The sequence below is a fragment of the Chanodichthys erythropterus genome, chromosome 8 (genome assembly GCF_024489055.1).
Source record: "Chanodichthys erythropterus isolate Z2021 chromosome 8, ASM2448905v1, whole genome shotgun sequence".
Taxonomy (NCBI): Eukaryota; Metazoa; Chordata; class Actinopteri; order Cypriniformes; family Xenocyprididae; genus Chanodichthys; species Chanodichthys erythropterus.
This window is the reverse complement of record NC_090228.1, coordinates 39,357,476-39,380,023: the sequence shown is the minus strand read 5'-3', so window position 1 is coordinate 39,380,023 and position 22,548 is coordinate 39,357,476. Positions and strand designations below refer to the sequence as shown.

The window sequence follows — 22,548 nt, the reverse complement described above, 5'->3', positions numbered from 1 at the left end:
GCCCAATGCGATACCTCCCAAAAGTAAGATCTATCCCCATTCACATCCTGAGACTCAGACAATGGAAGACTACATTGAGGAAGCTCTCAGTTCTGGTTTCATTCATCCATCTACTTCCCCAGTGGCTGCAGGCTTCTTTTTCTTTGTGGAAAAGAAGGATGGAGGACTTCGGCCTTGCATTGACTACAGAGGTTTGAACAATGTCAAAGTCAAATACCGCTATCCATTACCATTAGTACCTGCTGCCCTAGAACAGCTCAGAGAGGCAACAAGTTAGACCTCAGGAGCGCCTACAACCTCATCAGAATCAGAGAAGGTGATGCATGGAAAACAGAATTTCTGACCACTAGGGGGCACTATGAATACCAGGTTATGCCGTATGGGCTGGCCAATGCACCGGCAGTCTTCCAGTCGTTCATCAATGAGATCTTCAGAGACATCCTGAATAAGTACGTAGTGGCATACATTGACGATATCCTTATATACTCCAAGTCAGAAAGTGAACACAAGGTTCATGTCAAGACAGTGCTATCAAGACTGTTGGAGAATCAACTTTATGTAAAAGTTGAGAAGTGCGAGTTCCATGTCAAACGAATCACGTTCCTGGGATATAACATCAGCCATCAATGTGTAGAAATGGACAATTCCAAGATTACAGCAGTCACTGAATGGCCCCAACCAGACCACAGTCAAGGAACTTCAGCGCTTAGGATTTACTAATTTCATATTGACGCGTCATCCATAATTATAGCATTACAGCTGCACCACTGACATCCCTGCTGAAAGGTAAACCTTCAAAATTAAAATGGACTGAATGTGCCACCCAAGCCTTTATTGAACTCAAGAACCGTTTCACGACAGCACCCATCCTCAAACATCCAGATCACAACCTGCCGTTTGTCATGGAGGTCAACGCTTCAGACACTGGAATTGGTGCAGTACTTTCTCAATGCCACGGACAACCAGGCAAGCTCTATCCATGTGCATATTTCTGTTGGCAATAAAGAACTTCTATCTATGAAAGCTGCAATAGAAGAATGGAGACACTGGCTTGAGGGCTCCACTCACCCATTCCAGGTAATTACAGATCATAAGAATCTTGAGTACATTAAGAATGCCAAGAGACTTAACCCTTGTCAAGCACGCTGGTCACTTTTCTTCACGAGATTCCAATTCACTCTGACTTGCCGACCTGGCAGTAAAAACAGCAAGGCCGATGCACTATCCAGGTGACATGACCATCCCCAAACAGAATCCAGGCCAGAGTCCATCCTGCCCCCGTCAGTTATCATTGCACCCGTAACTTGGGATTTGATGGAAGAAATTCAAAGAGAACAACAGAATGAACCCACACCACAAGGTTGTCCTCCCAACAAGTACTACGTTCCTGTAAACCATCATTTAAGGGTCATGCAATGGGTCCATACATCACTCTGCTCAGGCCACCCAGGCATCTCAAGAACACTCCATCAGTGTTTCCCATTCATTAACTAGACTGTGGCAGCCCTCCACATTCTAATTTGTCCTGCCAGTCTCAAAATGAAACTGAAATTGGGCCTGTCGTGATATTTAAATAACCGTCTGATAATTGCGCTCTTTTATACGGGAAAAGTGGGAGTCATAGAGCAAAATAAATAGACTAGCACCAATTAAGTTTTCGTGCACTATATTCAAAGTCATCTGAAGCCATTCCATAGCTTCATGTGAGGGACAGAAGAATATGTACATCGTTAAATTTAAGTTCATGGAAACTCGTCTTCCATCCGCTGCAGCTGTCAATCATTCTCTGTTCAGCACTCAAACAGCGCGTCGCGTTCGGTAATGACAGACAGTCAGTCGGTAATGACAGTCAGACAGTCAAAGGGCTGTGGATTGGCATAAAATGACTTTATCTTGCTGGAGTTTATTGCTGTTTCTGAACTATGTCATCAACAGTGTGTCTGTTAGATTGCGCAACAGAGGGACTATGAATTGGCATCACATGCACAATAACTGGAATTTAAAAGTGAGAAGAAACATATGATCAATTGTTAGATGTAGATATACACAGAGATTGTTTTTATACCGTGAACTTTTCAATGCGCTGCACAACTGCGAGTTGTAACTCCATATTGCATTAAGCACATCATTCTGCACCCAGGATGCGCATAAGCGCTTTGTGCTGCTGTTTTGAAGCGTTTCATACTTTCATGGTTTTGCACACTGAAAGATTATTAATAGCCTATTTTGTTCTGTCATATCTATATTTTGTTGCCCCATTAAAATCTGCACAATACATTTAAAATAAACGTATTTTAATCTTACATTATAATGAATACATATATTTTTTTACATATAAATATAAATCTAATATAGTTTTTAGTTTTTTTCATTTCATAAGAATACAAATAGTAATTTTAAACTTTTTATTAACATTTGGATTTTTATAAAATTACTGTGTAATTTTTTTCAAGAATTAGGCTAGCATAATTTTTGCTGCTGAATTACTCACCTAGTTTATTTATTTATTTATTGGTCAGCTTATTATTATATATATTTATTCATTTGTTGTTTTTCTCTATAGTGAAGTAGGTTTTAGTGCATTCTGGATTGTTTAACAAATCAAAGAGTGACCATTAATTGGTTCCACAAATACAGATGTATAGATACAGTATCCCACTAATAAATTAATTCAACAAAGGTAACCTCTTTTGCTACATATTTTTAATGGTTTAAATACTCTTCATGTTTGAACATTTATGAAAAATCATTTAGCCTACTATATGTTGTGTACGTGACTAATGTGCCCTATCATCACCAATAAATAAATCACTTTTAGAACACAAAACTGTTTACAGAAAACAAATTTCTTCATTGTACTATTCACTTTATCATGCCCCCAGACCCCCCTAGAGGAACCGGTGTCCACTCACCAGTCTTACAAAATCCTGTGGGAAACACTGCATCTCACACAAAATTCATTCTGGTGGCCATCAATGATCAAAGCTGTGGCTAACTATGTCAAGTCCTGTTCAGTCTGTGCCCAGTCTAAAACACCTAAAGAATTACCTTCTGGTTTGCTACAACCTTTGCCCATTCCCCAATTTCAATAGACTTTGTCACCGATCTACCCCCATCAAATGAATTCACAACAATCCTATTTATCATTGACCGCTTCTCAAAAGCCTGTCATCTAATACCTATGATAGGCCTCCCCACTGCAATGGTCACCGCTCAAGCACTGTTCCAACATGTTTTCAGAGTTTATGGCATTCCTGAAGATGTTGTTTCAGATAGGGGAACACAATTCACCTCGCAAATATGGAAGGCCTTCTGCAAACAGCTGGACATCAACATCAGCTTAACTTCTGGATATCATCCTCAGGCCAACGGTCAAGTGGAGAGATTAAATCAAGAGATTGGCAGGTATTTATGGTCATACTGTGGTCATGGACAGCATCGTTGGTCAGAGTTTCTACCATGGGCAGAGTAAGCCTAGAACTCTTTAAGACATTCATCAACTGGTCTCACCCCATTTCAATGCCTGCTTGAATACCAACCCCCTATGTTCCCGAGGTCAGGAGAACCATCTATGGTACCTGCAGTCGATGACTGGATTCGTCGTAGTGACAGGGTGTGGGACAGTGCTCATATACATCTGCGAAGGGCTGTCAGAGAACAGGAAATTCAGGCCAATAGGCGATGTCGCACACATCCTCCCTACTAACCTGGACAAAGGGTCTGGCTTTCCACACAGGACCTCAAGGTGCGGCTACCAAGCATAAATCTCAGCCTGAGGTATGTTGGTCCATTTAAAATCTTAAAACAGATAAATGAGGTTACATACCAGTTGGAACTTCCAGCTAATTTTCGTGTCTCTCCCTCCTTCCATGTTTCCCTCCTCAAACTGTTCCACCCGGGTGCTGACCCCAACATCGAGAACCGAGAGCCACCTCCACAACTGGACATTGATGGATCTCCTGCTTATGCAGTAAAGGAGTTGTTGGACTCCAGCCGAAGGGGGTCAGCTCCAATATTTGGTGGATTGGGAGGGATACAGACCAGAGGAGAGATCCTGGGTAACCGCTCATGACATCTTGGATCCATCGCTTATCTAGGACTTTCATTGAGTCAGACCTGATCGTCCAGCACCATGACCACAGGGACACCCTTGTCAAGTGCCAGGAGTCGCTCCTGGGGGAGGAGGGATTCCGTTACGTCACACCAGCAGAGGGAGCCCTCTCCGAGTACTGACTGTGTGTCGCTCCCTCTGCTTCATGGGTTGCTTCCTGTTTGGTAGACATTTAAGCATGGCCTGGCTAACAGGCCATTGCCAAGTATTGACAGTTTACCTGCCTTACCGAGCGTTACTGTATCATTATCTTGTTTCTCTTGTGTATGTCTTGTTCTGCTTTTGCCTCTTGAATTATCCTTTTGCTCTGTCGTTTGGATTGGACTGCCTTATTGAGCGTTACCTCTGCCTGCCTTACATTTATGCTATCTGCCTGTCAATCTGGATTTGTTTGCTGTGGACTTTATTAAAATACTGCACATGGATTCTAACTCAGCTTCCGCTTCGTTACAATTACAAAAATTTTTCAATTTCTTTTTTTTTTTTTTTTTTTTAATCTTGGTCACCCAACTTCAGACATTCAATGCAGTATCATACTCAGTGATGCCTCAATATATAAAACTATATCAAACTATATTTTTTATAACAATTTCTTAGGATATGGGATATTTCTTAATCTATTTAATTCATATAATTCTATACCTGAGATCTTATTATTGTTAATATTATTATTAATATGATTTAACTCAATCAAAGAGCAAGTTGTAGTCTGTCCAAGTCGGTAAAATGATCCGAACTTCCCATCACTACTGGAAGCATTTAATCTCTAATGAACAAGCAAGAAATTCCCCTTATTCTTTCCCATGGAATTTCATTACAGAAAGGGGACTAACAGCAAAAAAAAAAAAAAAAAAAAAAAAAAATGAACATGAGAAAAGTGAAAGAAAAATATAAGAAAATATCACCACATGGAAAACATATCTGATGCATAGAACAATCAAGCAGCCTCTCTGATGAAATTGCCCTTATTCTTTCTATAAAATAAATATGTAAAATATGTAATATGTAAATATATATCACCATGTAAGACAAAAAATATAACTCAAAACGAGTAAAACGACAAAATTAATCACAGGTAAGTAAAGAAACACTATACATATATGTTTAATATATGTTTAAGTGAATATATAGATATAAAAGCAATAATTAAGATGGAGATAATTAGAGTATGAGGAAATAAAAAGAACCCAACTTCTTCCATGAGGTTTCATTACAGAAAGGGAAGAGGAGAACAGGAAATTCTCGTACAAATGACATATCATGAAAGGACAAATTATAACAGTAAATCCTGTGAGTGAACCTTTCATTTTAAATGAGTATGTGTGTTTATATGAATATTTGTTCTCACATCTTGTCCTAAAAACTGGTTTGACTAGTTTTGCAGAAGTAAAAGACAATTCAGAGCTGCTGTTCGACACAACAGTTCAGAGGAGGAAAAGATCTACAAATTATTTGACGTGAGTATTTTTCTTTAGTTGTTTATTTTTTGAGATAATTGGGTCAGTACAGTACCATTAAGTTTGAGGACAAAAGATACTGTCGATACTTGTGTTGTATCTCCGTATATTTACTTAATGGCGAATTATAAGATGCTGCTTGTCATTTGTCAAGAATGGAGGCAACACAAGTAATAATGAAACATTTACAAACAAAATATGTTATCTACGTCAAGCAATGTGCTGTATTTACTATGTCTTCATCGTGTCCCAGCTCCAACTGCCCTGCCTCAGGCGAAGGTACCATTTATAATAAAATAAAATTATTTCGAAAATTTCGATTCCTCTTATAGATTCCTTTATGCGCATTTATATGCAATATGCCTTTAAACCATTCAAGTGCGAGACTCGCGGGCTGTTTACTGTGCTGCACACACATTCCAAGCCCGTTCACAGTTAAACCATTCATGCGCGCTGTTTTCTGTGCTGCACACACAAAAAAATCATTTAGTGATTTTAAACCATTCACGAGCAAAACGACTTGTGCACCGTTTTCTGTGCTGCACACTTGTAACAGTGCAGATCCTTACAAGTCTTATAGTGACAAAACATTCTGCTGCGTCCAACAACACTAATCAAGCAACAAAAGACAAAGAGGAAATTCACGTATTCTTGACTGAGTAACTTTTATATTTGTAATGCATTTTTTATTTTAAGTGCATTGTTATTTTACATTTGATTAGTTTCTGTACTTGAATGCCTGAACATCTTAAAACACTGTTTATTTCAATCATATCTTTGTTCAATTGTATTTATTTGTTGCGATTGTTTTTTGTTTTTGTTTTGTTTTTTTGTCCTTTTTTAATTACTGAGTCTTTTACTTGTCTTTAATAATGATTGAAATATACATTAGTTAGGCTAGGTTTTTTTTTGCTATGTATTTTTTAAACCATAGGCAAAAGTTCCTTGTGTAAATGTGTACTTTAACCTGTTGATATTTGTTAATGATATTCAGCTACAATTAAATGTGAACAATATCTAAAGTTTTTTTCTTTTACCTTATTGGAATTGAAATTAGGAATCAATAAGAATCAGAATTGTTAAAATTCTGGTGTTGGGATAAGAAAGACACTTTACCTTTTCTCTTACAGCTTTACAATTGTGCTTTCTTGTGTGGCTTTTTCTGTTTGCTTATAGAGGCATTTGTAAATTACAGTACTAGAGTTCAGCAGAAATAAAATAACTTAAGATTTTTAACATCCTTTCACATCATGTCTTTTTGCACCAAATTATAGAAAGTAGTATCGATAACAGTATTGATAAGTACCAGTATCGATAAGTGTATCTGTATCGATAAAATTCCAATGATACCCATCCCTAGTCATTGGTTACTTTGTGCTTCTGAAACTTTAATGCTATGGTGAAGTAATTTTCATTATTTTATTTAACTGTCCTTATGTCATGATCAAAACAGTATTTGAATTGTGTCTTGGTGATTCACAGAGGGCTGTGCATTCTGATATTGTTGTCACATGGTGTGTAATCACGATGTACATTAACAACGATTTGAGAGAACTATAATATACATTTATTAATAATAATAATAATACCTTTATTTTATATAGCGCCTTTAAAAGTGGCTTTCTCAAAGCGCTTTACAAGAAAACATAACAGAGAAAACAACACATTTAATTTAATTTAAAACAATGTAAATGGTGCTCTGTGGTGCAGCAGAGTTTTGAACAACTTCCTGAGTCATAGCTGGGTGCCACACATAGACGCCGAATGGTGCTGCCGGTGTGCATATACTCAGAAAACAATGCGTTCGAATATAAAGACGTGACGTGGCGCTGAGCTTCTTGTTTGGTGTGCAACCCCCCCTTAGAGAGAAGAAGGGATGGTGAAGGGGTTGGTGAAAGGTTGGTGAAATAGGCAGAGTGTACAGGAGGTGGCTCTGAAGGTGGACGGCTGGCCGAAAGGAGGCGCAACAGAAAAGTTTAGGGTGGTGAGAGCCAGAGAGGAACCTTGACCAGAGGCATGCTGGTGGAAACCCAGGCCACAGCCAGAACTGCACTCTATGGTGGCATCGCCAGAGGGAGGAGCCATGGTGGTCTTAATGCCACAATAGGGATGGCCGGAGGAGATGATAATGTAGTTAAAGCCCACTGTGTAGCCAAAGAGATAGGGACATGGAGCGACATAATTGACCCAGGCAGCTGTGACGGAGCTGCAGAGTCGACCTCCTAAAATGAAAGTGTAGGTTCAAAGGTCAGAGGGCAAGGGTATATGTGTGTGTGTATGTATGTATGTATGTGTATATATATATATATATATATATATATATATATATATATATATATATATATCGGAATTATCCTAAATACGAGTTTCCTAGTTGGACATGAACGCCATCTGATGTCTTGTTTACCACTGGGTAGTTAGGAAATAATTTTGATACCCAAATTCCCGAGATGGGTGGGCCATAAACTTTAAACATGGTGTAGGGGAGAAATACTGCTGTGACAGGTATGATTTATTAGTGTTTTTCCCCACAACAGCTAGATCGTCTTGTCTTGTCATTAGGCAGAAAAATTCTAATGGGCGTCTTTCATTTAACCCTTCACATTCCAGCAAAAACTGAATAGGCAGGTTTAAAAGTAATATTTCCTCAAAAACATTTTATTTAGATATTGATTGTCAAATTATTAATAAGGTTGAGGATGCTACTGCTGATGTGTGGATCTGTTGTGCTCTTTCCTTGCTTGATTGTGCTTTTGGAATTTGCCCATCACTGAATGAGTGTGTGCTCTATTGGGTTTCAAATTCATACAAGCTTGAACAAGCACGACAATGTATAGACTAAATCCCATCTGGGTATTCTGTTACTCTGGGTTTATAAGGGTTTAATGTGATGTTGATTTCTGGTCATTTCTATAGAAGAAGAAGAAAAAAATCAAAGAATCAAAAGAGTTCCAGTAAATAATTTATAAATGTATAAATTCATTGTTCAGTTCACAATATTGTGGTTTCCTGTGAAGAGAAAATGTCAAGTCAGTCAAGTCATTTATTTATTTATATAGCGCTTTTTACAATACATATTGTTTCAAAGCAGCTTCACAGTGACAATAGGAAAATTCTTATCGAGCTGAAAGTGATTCAATCAAAAAAACAACTTTCCTACTGAAAACTGAATACCTTTATACATTCTTGCCGTTCATTTATGTGTTTAGTCTACATTTTTTGTTTGCGTGTTTGAGTGTGTATGTGTGAAGAAGCTTGGTCTGTTTTAAAAACTTGATATTTGCCAAATTAATTTACTGGTCTGCATAATGGCCCGCACACAGAAAAATTTGTTTTATCATCGTATAAACAGAGAGAGAATAACATAAGCATAGACACCATTCTTATGATCTAGCGAGTACATCAGGTGTTATGGGAAGTGTTCTTGTTCCGGCTGACCTGATCTATGCAGCCTAACACATTACATGATTTGAATTATAGAAGTAGATAATGGTTTATGTGTATGAAAGTTTAAACAGATGTGTTTTTAGTCTAGACAGAGTGTGTCTGCTTCCCAAACAGTGATAGGAAGACTGTTCCAAAGTTTAGATGCTAAAAAGAAGGGTCTACTGCCTGCAGTTGATTTTGTTATTCTAGGTATTATCAGCTGTCCTGAATTCTAAATTCACAATAGACATGAAGGACTATAATGCATTAAGAGCTCGCTCAGGTACTGGGGAGCTAAACCATTTAGGGCTTTGTAGGTAAGTAGCAAGATTTTAAAATCTATATGATGTTTAACAGGAAGCCAATGCAGTGATGACAGAACTGTGCTAATATGGTCATACTAGTTCTAGTAAGAACTCTAGCTGCTGCATTTTGGACCAGCTGTAGTTTGTTTAACAAGCGAGCAGAACAACCACCCAGTAGAGCGTTACAATAATGTAGCCTTGAGGTCATGAACGCATGAACTAACTGTTCTGCATTTTTCATTGAGAGCATATGTCATAGTTTAAATATATTTTTAAGATGGAAGAATGCGGTTTTACAGATGGTAGAAACATGGCCTTTAAATGATGTAATGGCTAGTGCTACAGAACATATGTGTAATGTAATAATATTTACCTCTTGGAATGTGTGGATCCCAGTGTTTCATTCAAAGTCACTTCCAACTGCAAAACATACAAAAAAAAACAAAACGTAGGGCTCTTAAGATATGTTAATACAAGTTTTACATCTTCAAATGCAGAACTGAAATCTTAATGGAGACATTGAAGAACACTGCCTCTAAAACAAGTTCTAATGAGGAGAGAGAGGAGCAGGATGTTGTTCAGTACCAGAATCGGAGAACAACATCTCCAGAGCCCAGCTGTGTGTCTATGAAGAGTGACAGATCCATGCATGAACCTTTTAAATTCTGTGATGGAACAGTGACCTCTAACCCCAGGTGAGACACTGGAGACAAATAACAGTTTTATAACAAACATCAGTGATAAAGAGATCATCTTAATTATTGATGTGTTCATATCAAAAGCAGGGGGTGTAATAAAAAAATTGCATCATAACAAGTGTATTGTGATTTTCAAAACATTTGGTAACTAAACAAAATTTCATTAAATTTAGTGACAACATATTACAATGTTCACAGTACAATAACTGGTAACCTACTGTTTTTAGTAGTGCTTAATTTAATATTGATTTATTTGGATAAATATTAGGTATAGTGGCTACATGTTAATTTTTTCTCAAGGAAAAATCTCTCAATTAATGTTGTAAACATACAAGGAACCCTTTCATTAAAGGTTAAAATTAACAACTCAAATTAACCCTCTGTAGTCTGAGGCTGATGTGGGGCCTGGAGAAGTTTTGACATGCCCTGACATTTGTGCTTTTTTCAGTTGTTCATAAACATATTAATGGAAAAAGTGTCATTACACTGTATTCAGCACAAACTAGGCTACAATAATATATGAGGAACATGTATGTACATGTTTGTGTTTTTGAAGGAATAACGTTTATGCGTAGTTAATGAAAAAACAAATAACTTAAGTCACTGAAATAAAGCCAAAAAAATATATATATATATATTAAATCTGTGTTCACAAGACTTCTGGGTATTGGAGGTTGTAGACTAGAGTTTTTGCTTAAAATTATGTAAAAATTATCCTGCCTATTCCTTCATATAAAACAATAGAAAGATTTAAACTTTGTAAGACACTTTTTGTCAAGAAACACAGTATGCGTGGAGGCGTGAATCATCATGAATAATGGGCCATTTACACCTGAGAAGACAAAAGAATCGCATAAAGAGCTCTAATGACCTGCATATTAATGAGGCCTTTCCAGTCAGGTAGGCTGTGAAAAAACCCTCTGTGATCATGTCTCAAGCTCATCATGGCATATATCAAACATACAGAAAAAACAGCAATACTGTGAAATATTATTACAATTTAAAATAATGGTATTCTATTATATACTTTAAAATATAATGTATTTCTGTGATGCAAAGTTTCTGAACAATTATGTTACCTCTATGGCATTTCATATAGGCTTTTATCTTAAAAACATGCACATTTGGAGAAATATTGATGGATTTTCATATGTTTATGTCAATTTTCTATACAGAGGAGTAATATTTATTCAATATTTATTGTCATCACTATGAGCGTTGGATACTGTGTTTTCAATTCATACTTGCAGCCGGAGGGCAATCTATACACCTTTAGTCCACAGATGCCTCCTAAAGAAGAACAGGCCATGTGACAATCCAGGAAGTAACTGAACTAACAGACGCTTCCAGAGATCGCTAACTATGGCTATGCAAAACACTTTTGAAGACAATAAATACACGATTGAGACGATGTATACATGTATTGCCTCAGTATTTTTGTCTGAATAGCGCTCGTTCCGTGGGCGTGGCCGCATTAGCGGATAATGAGCTGAATCACAGACTTCTGACATGGCTCTGTTTTCATACAGATTACATAAACAGAGAATATTTGTTTTCGATTTGACTTACACGACTTAAAGGGCACCTATTATGCCCCTTTTTACAAGATGTAATATTGGTCTCGGGTGTCCCCAGAATGTATTTATGAAGTTTCAGCACAAAATACCCCACAGTTAATTTATTATAACCATTTGAAAATGTCATTTTTGGGGCCTGTTTTAAAAAGAGCTGTTTTGGTGTGTACCACCTTAAATACAAATGAGCTGCATATCCCCGCCCTGCCTTTGGAGGAGGGCATAACTTGCATACCTATGGCAATAAACAGTCGGTTGAAGCAGAATGGCTAGAGTGAGAGACCCGTTGTTTTGTATGGCATTCAGCCGTACATGTTTGAGCCGGAATCAAATGATGATGATGAATAGACTCCGGCAGAAGAAACACAATTGAGAATGGAGCAGGACGTCTCTGAATGGTTATTTGATACATTTATGTACTTATAGAGTTTTAATCGCGTCTCCTTTGCAATTATGGATGTGCAACACACACACACACGCACACACACTGTGATAACGTTTGCGCAGTTTTTTTAAACTACAAACACAAATGCTGTGATAACGTTTGCTAAGTACGTTAGATACACACTATACAAACAAGGTTTAAATTATATACACAGATATTCTACGACGACGACAACAACTTTAGACGCATTTGTTATTGAATTGGCTGACATCGACTGAAATGACTAACATTATTTGCTCAAAAAAACATTAAATATACTTACTTCTTCTGGAGGTGACGTTGGATCGCAAGCAGTAGGCAACGATCCACACTTGAGGATTAACTTTGAAGCAAGACCTGCTTTGAATTGACCCTCGTTCTCAAAACAGTCAGTCAAAAAATGATTTGCGCAAACATAACGTATTTTGGAATTTTGAGTGGCGCCTTTCCTTCGTAAATAAAATCCATCCACTGCGTTTTCAGTGGCTCTGATGTCGGAAGTAAGTGAAAACTACTATGTTCATTATTACATCCCACAACAGAACACTTATGTTTCTTAGGAGACATTACCGGCTGTCGTTGAAACAATGGAGGATGGTTGACAGATCACCGACGGCTGGGTCTATGCCAATACCAGATTGTCAATCAAACCACGTGGGTGGGGCTTAGCGCAATTCTACGTCACAGTGAGAGAAATCTTAGAACAGGGCGTTCTGAGACAGTGCTTATGAATTATTGAGATTGTAAAAAAACCACTGGGTGGATTTTTCTCATTCTATGGTGGTTTTGCTCACACACTGCCAACACACATTTATGGTCAAACAGCATGTAAAAGTGAATTTTGCATAATAGGTGCCCTTTAAAACCTGACATTTCAACGTTTCTTTAGACATAAGTCTCTTTGTGATGAGTATTCACTAAGTTACAGTTAATTTTCTGAGAACTATCAGATTGGACTTCGTTCAGAGGGAGACGAGAGATCACGCATCATGTTAGTTTTCTTTATTTTGCAAAAAGCACAACATTTTGTTTTTACTCTGAGTGTACACAAATAAAAGATATTCCACAGATTAAAATGGTGTATAACTCTTAATTGTATGTGCAACATTGACGGAGTATTTTGAGTCTCTTTCACACTGGTAAGAAAAAAAACCGAGGTGGTATCGCTGGCGATACCTCAGACCTCAAACGTGATTGGTACAGACTGGTCCAATCAAGAACCCTACCAAATCATGGCCCTTTAATTGTAGTTTGCTGAAGTACTCATTTTTTCTAAGGTTTTTTCAGACACATTTCAAAACAGCTGGAGACATGTTAAAGAAAGTTCTATATCTTCAAATGCAGAACTGAAATCTTAATGAAGTCACTGAAGAACACTGCCTCTAAAACGAGTTCTAATGAGGAGAGAGAGGAGCAGGATGTTTTTCAGTACCAGAATCAGAGAACAGCATCTCTAGAGCCCAGCTGTGTGTCTATGAAGAGTGACAGATCCATGCTTGAACCTTTTACGTTCTGTGATGGAACAGTGACCTCTAACCCCAGGTGAGACGACAACCAGAACTGGAGACAAATAACTGTATTATAACATAAACATCAATGATAAAGAGGTACAAGAGCTACATGTTCATTTTTCTCAAGGAAAAAATCTCTCAACTAATGCTGTAAAAATACAAGGAGACCTGTCAGCTGTTATTATTCATAAAGGTTAAAATTAACAACAAATTAAAGGTGCACTATGTAGTTTTTCCATCTGCTAGGGGACGTCTATTCGAAACAAAGGCGTAGCTTGATGACCCCAAGTTTGAGACCAGAATCTTGGGACATGTAGTCTTCACCTCAGCCAGTGGAAAAGAATCAGGATAGGATTCAGGCAGAAATCATGTTCATGGATGAGATTATTAATGTTACTGTAGTATGAAACAGAGCACGACCGAGTGTTGTGGGAGCTGAATGAGGAGCTGGAGTGATTGCGCAACACACGCCTCATGAGCAGCGGAACTTTTGTTCCCCTTCAGTCGGTCACGTTCGACGTACGTCGGACAGACCGACGAATAGGAATCTCGCTAGAGAGGCCAATCTACTTCGAGTGTAACTAAACGAGCCAATGCACATTGGCATGCAATCATATGCATCAGCTGCTTACCTCGCAGCGCGGGTATATAATGAGCAGCAGGTGCGTTGCATCTTCAGCTTTTCGCTTCGGAGCCAAACCTTCCATGAAGACAGCTACTGAAAGCGAGTGTGGTGAACGAGTCTCTCTTCAAGACGTCTCTTTGTAGGTGCAGGCGGACAGCGCAGCAGCGGGGCCGATTCTCCTTTTGTTTTTGTTTTTGCCTTTTGTTTGATTGAGCAAAGCTGTAATCAGCGTGAAGGCCGTTCTCACGGCTGGTGAAACGGTGCGCCTAGAGCGCTAAAAAGCTGTTGTTACAGCTGGTAAGAGGAGCGCCTTCAAGGAGAGTGCACACGACAGGCTGCACATTCCCTGTCTGTGCTGCAGCGGCTATTCCCCTGCGTGCTTCAGCACCTAAAAGAGTCAGTCCTTGAAAGAGCTAACACGAGTAGTTCGCGTCTTTTTAAAGATGTCGTTCTACTTGTGTGTTTCTGGATGCGGTCGTTACCTGGCGCCTCGGGATGGTCACCAGCGCTGTATCGCATGCTTGGGCTTAAGGCACGCTGAGGCAGCGTTTGTGGATGAGTCATGTATCCATTGTGGGAAGATGACCATCGCGGAGTTGCGGTCGAGACTCCACTTTCTGCAAAGGGGTGGAGTCCCGGTCCCGACGCCTCGCTCCAATCCTCCTCAGAGGGTTGCTGCGAGCGGCGGGGCTGGTGACTTGAGGATAACGGTGAGCGCGCTTCCTTCGGGGAACCAACCCCCTAGGAACCCTCCCCCCTCGTGCGCTCCGCAGCCAGTAGACCTGCCCGCGGAACATGGTGGACCACCCCAGAGGTGTGTACCATCCGTTTCCTTCGGAGCTCCCCCAGACGACCGGATGTCGATCGCTGCATCGGAGGGTAAGCCTGATACTTCTGGGGAGGATGAGTCGGCGCAGTTGCCTCCTTCGGGGGTGACAACTGTGCCCGACACGGACCCGGAAATGATGGCTATGCTTTCCCGGGCCACCAACAGGGTCGGGCTCGTGTGGAATCCTCCACCGTGTCCCGAACCCTCGAGGTTGGATGACTGGTATCTCGGGGTGGCCAGGGCTGGTTCTCAGCCCCCCACCCCAGTGCCCTTCTTCCCGGAGGTGCATGAAGAGCTCACAGGCACGTGGACGGCACCTTTTACTGCCCGAAACCGTGTCGGTGGGTCCTCCTCCCTCACCACCCTTGATGGCGGGGCAGCGAAGGGTTACACGCGCATACCCCCTGTGGAACGGGCCGTTGCTATGCAACTGTGCCCTAACTCCACCTGGCGGGGGGAGCCGTCTCTCCCTTCCCGGGCCTGTAAGTACTTGTCGGATCTTACCGGCAAGGCTTATCAGGCCGGTGGGGAAGCTGCCTCTGCCTTACACGCTATGGCATTGTTGCAGGTCCATCAGGCCAAGGCACTGAGGGACCTGCACGAGGGTGGTCATGATCCACAAGTTCTCCAGGAACTTCGTGCCGCGACGGACCTCGCGCTTCGAGCGACGAAGGTTACGGCGCGATCAGTGGGTCGTGCGATGTCCACTATGGTGGTCCAGGAACGCCATCTCTGGCTGTGTCTTGCGGACATGAGGGATACCGACAAGGTGTCCCAGACCGGCCTTTTCGGCGACGCGGTAGAGAACTTTGCCCAACAGTTCTCGGCTGTACAAAGGCAGTCTGAGGCCATCAGTCACATCCTGCCGAGGCGGTCAGCTGCTGCACCTCCACCGCCGGCGGCACCTCAGACTACCCGTCGCCGAGGGCGCCCCCCTGCAGCCGCCCCCGCTCCCGCGCCCCAGCAGCAGCAGCCTCCATCCAAGCGGCGCCGTGGAGACGGTCGCAGGCGGGGTGCCCAGCCCGTCCAGCCACCCCCCAAGAAGAAGGGTGGCAAGGCCAAGTCCAAGCGGCCCTAGGACGGGCGACCCGAAGATGGAGGGGACTGCTCTTCAGGAGGTGGTGACTGCACCGCTCCTTCCCCCGGAGGAGGGCCGGGTGGAGAATCTTTTGTTGTTTCCTTTTGTTCCGCCGCTGGCTCAACGACCAGCGGTACCCAAATTTTCAATAAAAGAGCAGTTTCCTTTATCTCCGGGTCCGAAGAGGGCTCGGAGAGCAGTGGGAGGGCTAGAACCTCACCACTCTCATCCACCTCTTCTGTCGCCAGCGGACAGCAGCGAGCAGCAGGCAAGCAAATCCTCGACTGCTCCCTCTGTCCACCCGTGGAAGCAGGCAAGTGTTGCACAGCACACTGTGACCCCGCTTCGGGCCGCCTCACACAGAGAGCCTCCCGGGCCGCGTCCCTGCGTTCCACCTCGCTGCCCCGCGGCGGGTACGCCGGTGGTCCCCTTGGTGCCGCTGGTGCGGTCTCTGGGAGCCTGGCTAGCGCTCCCCAGTCCGTCTCGCTGGCTCCTCCGGACCATCAGGCTCGGCTATGCGATTCAGTTTGCCCGGCGTCCCCCCAAGTTCAGGCGCGTCCTCTTCACTTCAGTGAACGATGTCGATGCCCCTGTTCTGCGTGCGGAGATCGCAGTCCTACTGGCGAAGGACGCGATAGAGCCGGTCCCTCCAGCCGATTTGAGGTCAGGGTTCTACAGCCCCTACTTCATTGTACCCAAGAAAAGCGGCGGGTTACGACCGATCTTGGACCTGCAAGTTTTGAATCGGAGCCTTCACAAGCTACCGTTCAAAATGCTTATGCAGAAACGCATTTTCGAGTGCATCCGTCCCCGAGATTGGTTTGCAGCGATCGACCTGAAGGACGCGTACTTTCATGTTTCGATTCTTCCGCGACACAGGCCATTCCTGAGATTCGCGTTCGAAGGTCGAGCATATCAGTACAGAGTCTTACCCTTCGGGCTGGCCCTGTCTCCCCGCGTCTTCACGAAAGTCGTGGAGGGAGCCCTTGTTCCCATGAGAGAACAGGGTGTTCGCATTCTCAACTACCTGGACGACTGGCTCATTCTAGCACAGTCTCGGGATCAGTTGTGCGAACACAGGGACTTAGTGCTCAGGCACCTCAGCCAGTTGGGGCTTCAGGTCAACTGGGAGAAGAGCAAACTCGCCCCAGTGCAGAGGATCTCTTTTCTGGGTATGGAGTTGGATTCGGTCGAACGGGTAGCACGCCTCACAGAGGAACGTGCTCGGTCGATGTTGAACTGCCTGAATACGTTCAATGGCAGGACAGCGGTCCCACTGAAGTTTTTTCAGAGGCTCCTGGGGCATATGGCGGCTGCAGCGGCTGTAACACCGCTCGGTCTGCTTCATATGAGACCGCTTCAGCACTGGCTTCACGGCCGAGTCCCGAGATGGGCGTGGCAACGCGGCACGTTCCGGGTGCCAATCACTCAGGAGTGCCGCCGTACCTTCAGCCCGTGGTCGGACCCCTTGTTTCTTCGGGCAGGAGTCCCTCTAGAACAGGTGTCCCGGCATGCTGTGGTCTTCACAGATGCTTCTACCACCGGCTGGGGTGCCACGTACAACGGGCATGCAGTCTCAGGGGTTTGGACGGGACCCCATCTGCATTGGCACATCAATTGCCTCGAGTTGCTGGCAGTACGCCTTGCGCTGAGCCGCCTCAAAGGCCTGCTTCGCGACAAGCATGTACTGGTCTGTACGGACAACACTGCGACCGTTGCGTACATCAACCGCCAAGGTGGTCTACGCTCCCGTCGCATGTCGCAACTCGCCCGCCATCTCCTCCTGTGGAGTCGGAAGCATCTGAGGTCGCTTCGCGCCATTCATGTCCCCGGTGTGCTCAACCGTGTGGCCGACGAGCTATCACGAGCTGCGCTGCCCGGAGAGTGGCGACTCCACCCCCAGGTGGTTCAGCTGATCTGGAGAGAGTTCGGAGAGGCTCAGGTAGACCTGTTTGCCTCACCAGAAACCTCCCACTGCCAGTTGTTTTACTCTCTGACCGAGGGAACACTCGGGACAGATTCACTGGCTCACAGCTGGCCCCGGGGCCTGCGCAAATATGCGTTTCCCCCAGTGAGCCTACTTGCACAGACCCTGTGCAAAGTCAGGGAGGACGAGGAGCAGGTCTTGTTAGTTGCGCCTTACTGGCCCAACCGGACCTGGTTCCCAGAACTCTCACTCCTCGCGACAGCCCCTCCCTGGCCCATCCCTCTGAGGAAGGACCTCCTCTCTCAGAGACGGGGCACTCTTTGGCACCCGCGTCCAGACCTCTGGAAACTCCATGTCTGGTCCCTGGACGGGACGCGGAGGTTCTAGGTGACTTACCCCCTGAGGTACTTAACACCATCACTTCGGCACGTGCACTGTCTACGAGACGTGCTTACGCCTCGAAGTGGAACCTGTTCGTCGAGTGGTGTTCTTCTCGTCGAGAAGACCCCCGAAGATGCTCGATCGGAGTCGTGCTTTCCTTCTTGCAGCAAGGGTTGGAGCGTAGGCTGTCCCCTTCCACCCTCAAAGTCCATACTGCTGCCATATCCGCTTACCACGACCACATAGATGGCAAATCTGTTGGTCAGCACGACCTGGTCATCAGGTTCCTTAGGGGGGCGAGACGGTTAAATCCTCCTCGACCCCCCTCCATACCCTCTTGGGACCTTACTCTGGTGCTCAGAGCACTCCAGATTGCTCCCTTTGAGCCTTTGCTGTCAGCAGACTTAAAGATTCTCTCTATGAAGACTTTGCTGCTGGTGGCATTTGCCTCCATCAAGAGGGTAGGGGACCTGCAGTCATTTTCGGTCGACGAATCGTGCCTAGAGTTCGGGCCGGGTGACAGCCACGTGGTACTGAGACCCCGGCCTGGCTACGTGCCCAAGGTTCCTACCACTCCCTTCAGGGACCAGGTAGTGAGCCTGCAAGCGCTGCCCTCGGAGGAGGCAGACCCAGCCCTGGCTTTGCTCTGTCCAGTTCACGCCTTGCGACTGTACTTAGACAGAACTCGAAGCTTCAGGACCTCAGACCAGCTCTTTGTCTGTTACGGAGGCCAGCAGAAGGGAAAGGCTGTCTCCAAGCAGAGGATGGCCCACTGGATAGTGGATGCCATCGCCCTGGCTTACCAAGCTCAGGGCGTGCCCTGCTCGCTCAGGTTGCATGCCCACTCCACGAGAGGTGTGGCATCCTCCTGGGCGCTGGCTCGTGGCGCCTCGCTAACAGACATTTGTAGAGCTGCGAGCTGGGCGACACCTAACACGTTCGCTAGATACTATAGCCTTCATGTCGAGCCGGTCTCCTCCCGTGTTCTCGCCTCAGGTCAGAGGCACGGAGAGGCCCCGGCTTAGTGTCGGCTTGCTGCGCTACATGCGCATTCTATTCTCCAGAGAGTCCCTGCGGGCAGACCCTGTTGAGTCCTCCGGTTACCCTTCGGCAGCCGACGTGGCGGAGCGTCTGGCGCCAGGCCTATACTCCGTTGTATCCTTGAGAACCGGATTTAGGCTGGGTTCCATATGTGTGACCCTACGGGGATCCCATATGGTTTTTTCCACGGCTGCTCCTAAACGAAGCCCGTGTCTTTCCCTCTGGGAGAACCCATCTCTCATCGAGTGGAGTCACCCCAGTTCTTCCATATGTTGTACAACCTACAAGGTTAGTCCATATGTACTTATCCATATAACTCCTTCGGGGAAGGATATGGCTTCCGCTGCGTTCCTTATTGCATGTAAGGCTACGCTTTCCCAGCGTTATCCAATTGTCGCACTGAATGGGTTTTGGGAACAACAGTGATCGACCCTCTCTGTGTGAGCCTGGTCCCTTAGACAAGGGGGTTCAGGTGGCTCACATCAGAGTGCTGGAAGGGGGCAGCTCCTGTGGCGCTTTGGTAGGGATTCCTATTCGTCGGCCTGTCCGACATACGTCGAACGTGACCGACTGAATGGGAACGTCTGGGTTACATAGGTAACCCTCGTTCCCTGAAGGAGGGAATGGAGACGTACGTCCCGTCGCCACATGCGTTGTCCTGCTGATGCTGCCGCTTGCTCAGTTCGGCTCCTCAGCGAAAACCTGAAGATGCAACGCACCTGCTGCTCATTATATACCCGCGCTGCGAGGTAAGCAGCTGATGCATATGATTGCATGCCAATGTGCATTGGCTCGTTTAGTTACACTCGAAGTAGATTGGCCTCTCTAGCGAGATTCCTATTCGTCGGTCTGTCCGACGTACGTCTCCGTTCCCTCCTTCAGGGAACGAGGGTTACCTATGTAACCGAGACGTTATGACATGGTTGTCGGTGCCGCTTCCGCTTTTCCGGTCATGAGTATGAGGTAACGCAGCTCTGTTTATCATGTTAGATACATTTGAGTGTGTTGAAAATGATGTTATAACGTTACTCTGTGCGTTCACTCGGCGGCTGCTGTGAGACACTTGTTTGATACACACTGCAGTAAGCTAGATCGATTTTAGAAAATCATATTAAATATTGGATGGCTTGTGTTGATAAATGACATGCATTTTAAAACATATTGTATGATGGAGAAAATGCTGTATTACTGGTACTAAAAATAAAGCTGCATCTGATTGTTATGTTAGCTACTTCACAAAATAGTGTTTTTCTCTGAGGCATGGTAAAGCATGGTACTCACAAAAATTCAAGAAAATTAGATTTAAACAATAAGACTAAATGTGTTGAGCTATATAACAGTAGTTTTCTCACGATTTACAAATTGTTGGAAACATTTGGGATATTGTTGGTACTCAACTGAACAAAATATATAACACTGGCCTAGTGATTTTTTGGATATTTTACTGCAAAAATTTTACATATTGCAGCTTTAATAATAGTTATCTTAGATGTGTAAACCTGCTTTGTTTGCACATATTTCCGTGTTTTCAGTCTTATACAGTAGGGGGCACATTTATACATCTTCTGAACAAGTATTGTACCTCCTGATCAAAAGACAGAAAAAGACGCAGAAACAAGATTTTTAAAATTTTTCAATTTTATGTGAGGAAATGGGAGCGGAACTAGAAATTAGAGATTGTTATTACATTTGATAGCTATCATGCAGCAAGGTTTTGGCATGACAAATTACGAGGCTTCAGGTCTAAACTCGCTCTCTGGCAGTCTTTGAACAGGGCCAACTTGATATGTTTCTCTTGTGCAATGCACACTCAAACAGCAAACTTCCTGGGGGATGGGGGGAGTGGTGCTGTCTAGCATTAGTGTTTGTGTAGTAGGTGCCGTGACTGAAAAAAAGGTTTTGATCTAAACAGCATCTCCCTAATCTTAATGATGGAGCAGTGACCTCTGACACTGTGTGAGTGCAAGCGTGTAATCGGTTATTGAACTGCTTCAGTGAAATTAAACCATATATTAGGCAATTAATTATCTCTTATGTCTCAAATAAGAGAAAGAAACATTTGTCAAATCAGAGAAGGTTTTAAATAATTCTTCATGATCTTCAAATGAAATACAATGCTAGCCCCTCAGATGCTTTGCTGGCAGAGATTAAAACAGTTCAAACATCTTTATTAGCTATTCTCAACAACAAAGCAGAAAAATCTGTATTTTTTGCAAAACAGCAGATGTATGAGTTTGCCAATAAACCAAATAAATACCTGGCCAATCTATTACATCATAGATCCCACACCCAGATCATCTCTAGTATTAAGGATAAAGAAGGAACACGCCACCATAAAAAAACAGATATTTTGTGCATTATACAAGAACCTCTACTCTTCCCAAACAGATCTCACTCCAGGTGATAATATGAATATATCCCTTGCCAAACTATATATACCAGAACTAACTGAAGAGCAAAAACAAACACTAAACAAACCAATTGAAAGTAGTGAAATTTTTAAATTGTATTAATGGCATTCCTAAAGGAAAAGCACCAGGGCCAGATGGATTTATAATGTAATTCTTTCAAAAGTTCAAAGCTAGTCAGTCCAATGCACGAGATGGGATGATACAGTTCACTTATAACTCTGCTAAACTCCCTAATTCCATGTTAGAGGCCAATATTTGTGCTTTTGTTTAAAAAATTATCTCATGAGGAATGTAGATTTTACCTTCCTATGTCCCTACTTAATGCAGATACTAAAATTTTAGCTAAGATATTAGACATTCCAACTTGAATTAGTACTTCCTACAATAATTATAATTGACCAGATGGGCTTTGTAAAAGGCAGATCATCAGCTTACAATGTTAGAAGACTTCTTAATATAATTCAACATTCAAATCAATGTGCAAAAAAAAAGGATTAGTTATTTCGTTAGATGTGGAGAAAGCATTCAACAAGGTCGAGTGGCCATATTTATTTTCAATACTTTCCACATTTAATTTAGGGGAACCCTTTATTAAATGAATTAAAATATACTTTAAAAATTAAAATATTTATACTCTCTACCTACAGCAAGTGCAATTTAATTCCCTAAATTTACTCTATCATGAGGCACCAGACAAGGGTGCCCAATGTTACCACTTATGTTTGCAGTGGCTATCGAGCCACAGGCAGT

The 22,548-nt window shown here is 43.2% G+C and overlaps 1 protein-coding gene across 1 annotated transcript in view; it reads left to right on the top strand.

The window, feature by feature from the left end:
• Window positions 1–3,681: 3,681 nt before the first annotated feature.
• Window positions 3,682–22,548, top strand: part of LOC137025235 (NACHT, LRR and PYD domains-containing protein 3-like) — a 63,830-nt gene continuing 44,963 nt past the window's right edge. Inside the window, exons 1-4 of the mRNA XM_067393256.1 lie at window positions 3,682–3,777; window positions 3,830–4,002; window positions 4,098–4,226; window positions 5,488–5,568. Of these exons, the coding sequence (XP_067249357.1) occupies window positions 3,682–3,777; window positions 3,830–4,002; window positions 4,098–4,226; window positions 5,488–5,568 (479 nt within the window). The remainder of the gene's footprint in view (window positions 3,778–3,829; window positions 4,003–4,097; window positions 4,227–5,487; window positions 5,569–22,548) is intronic.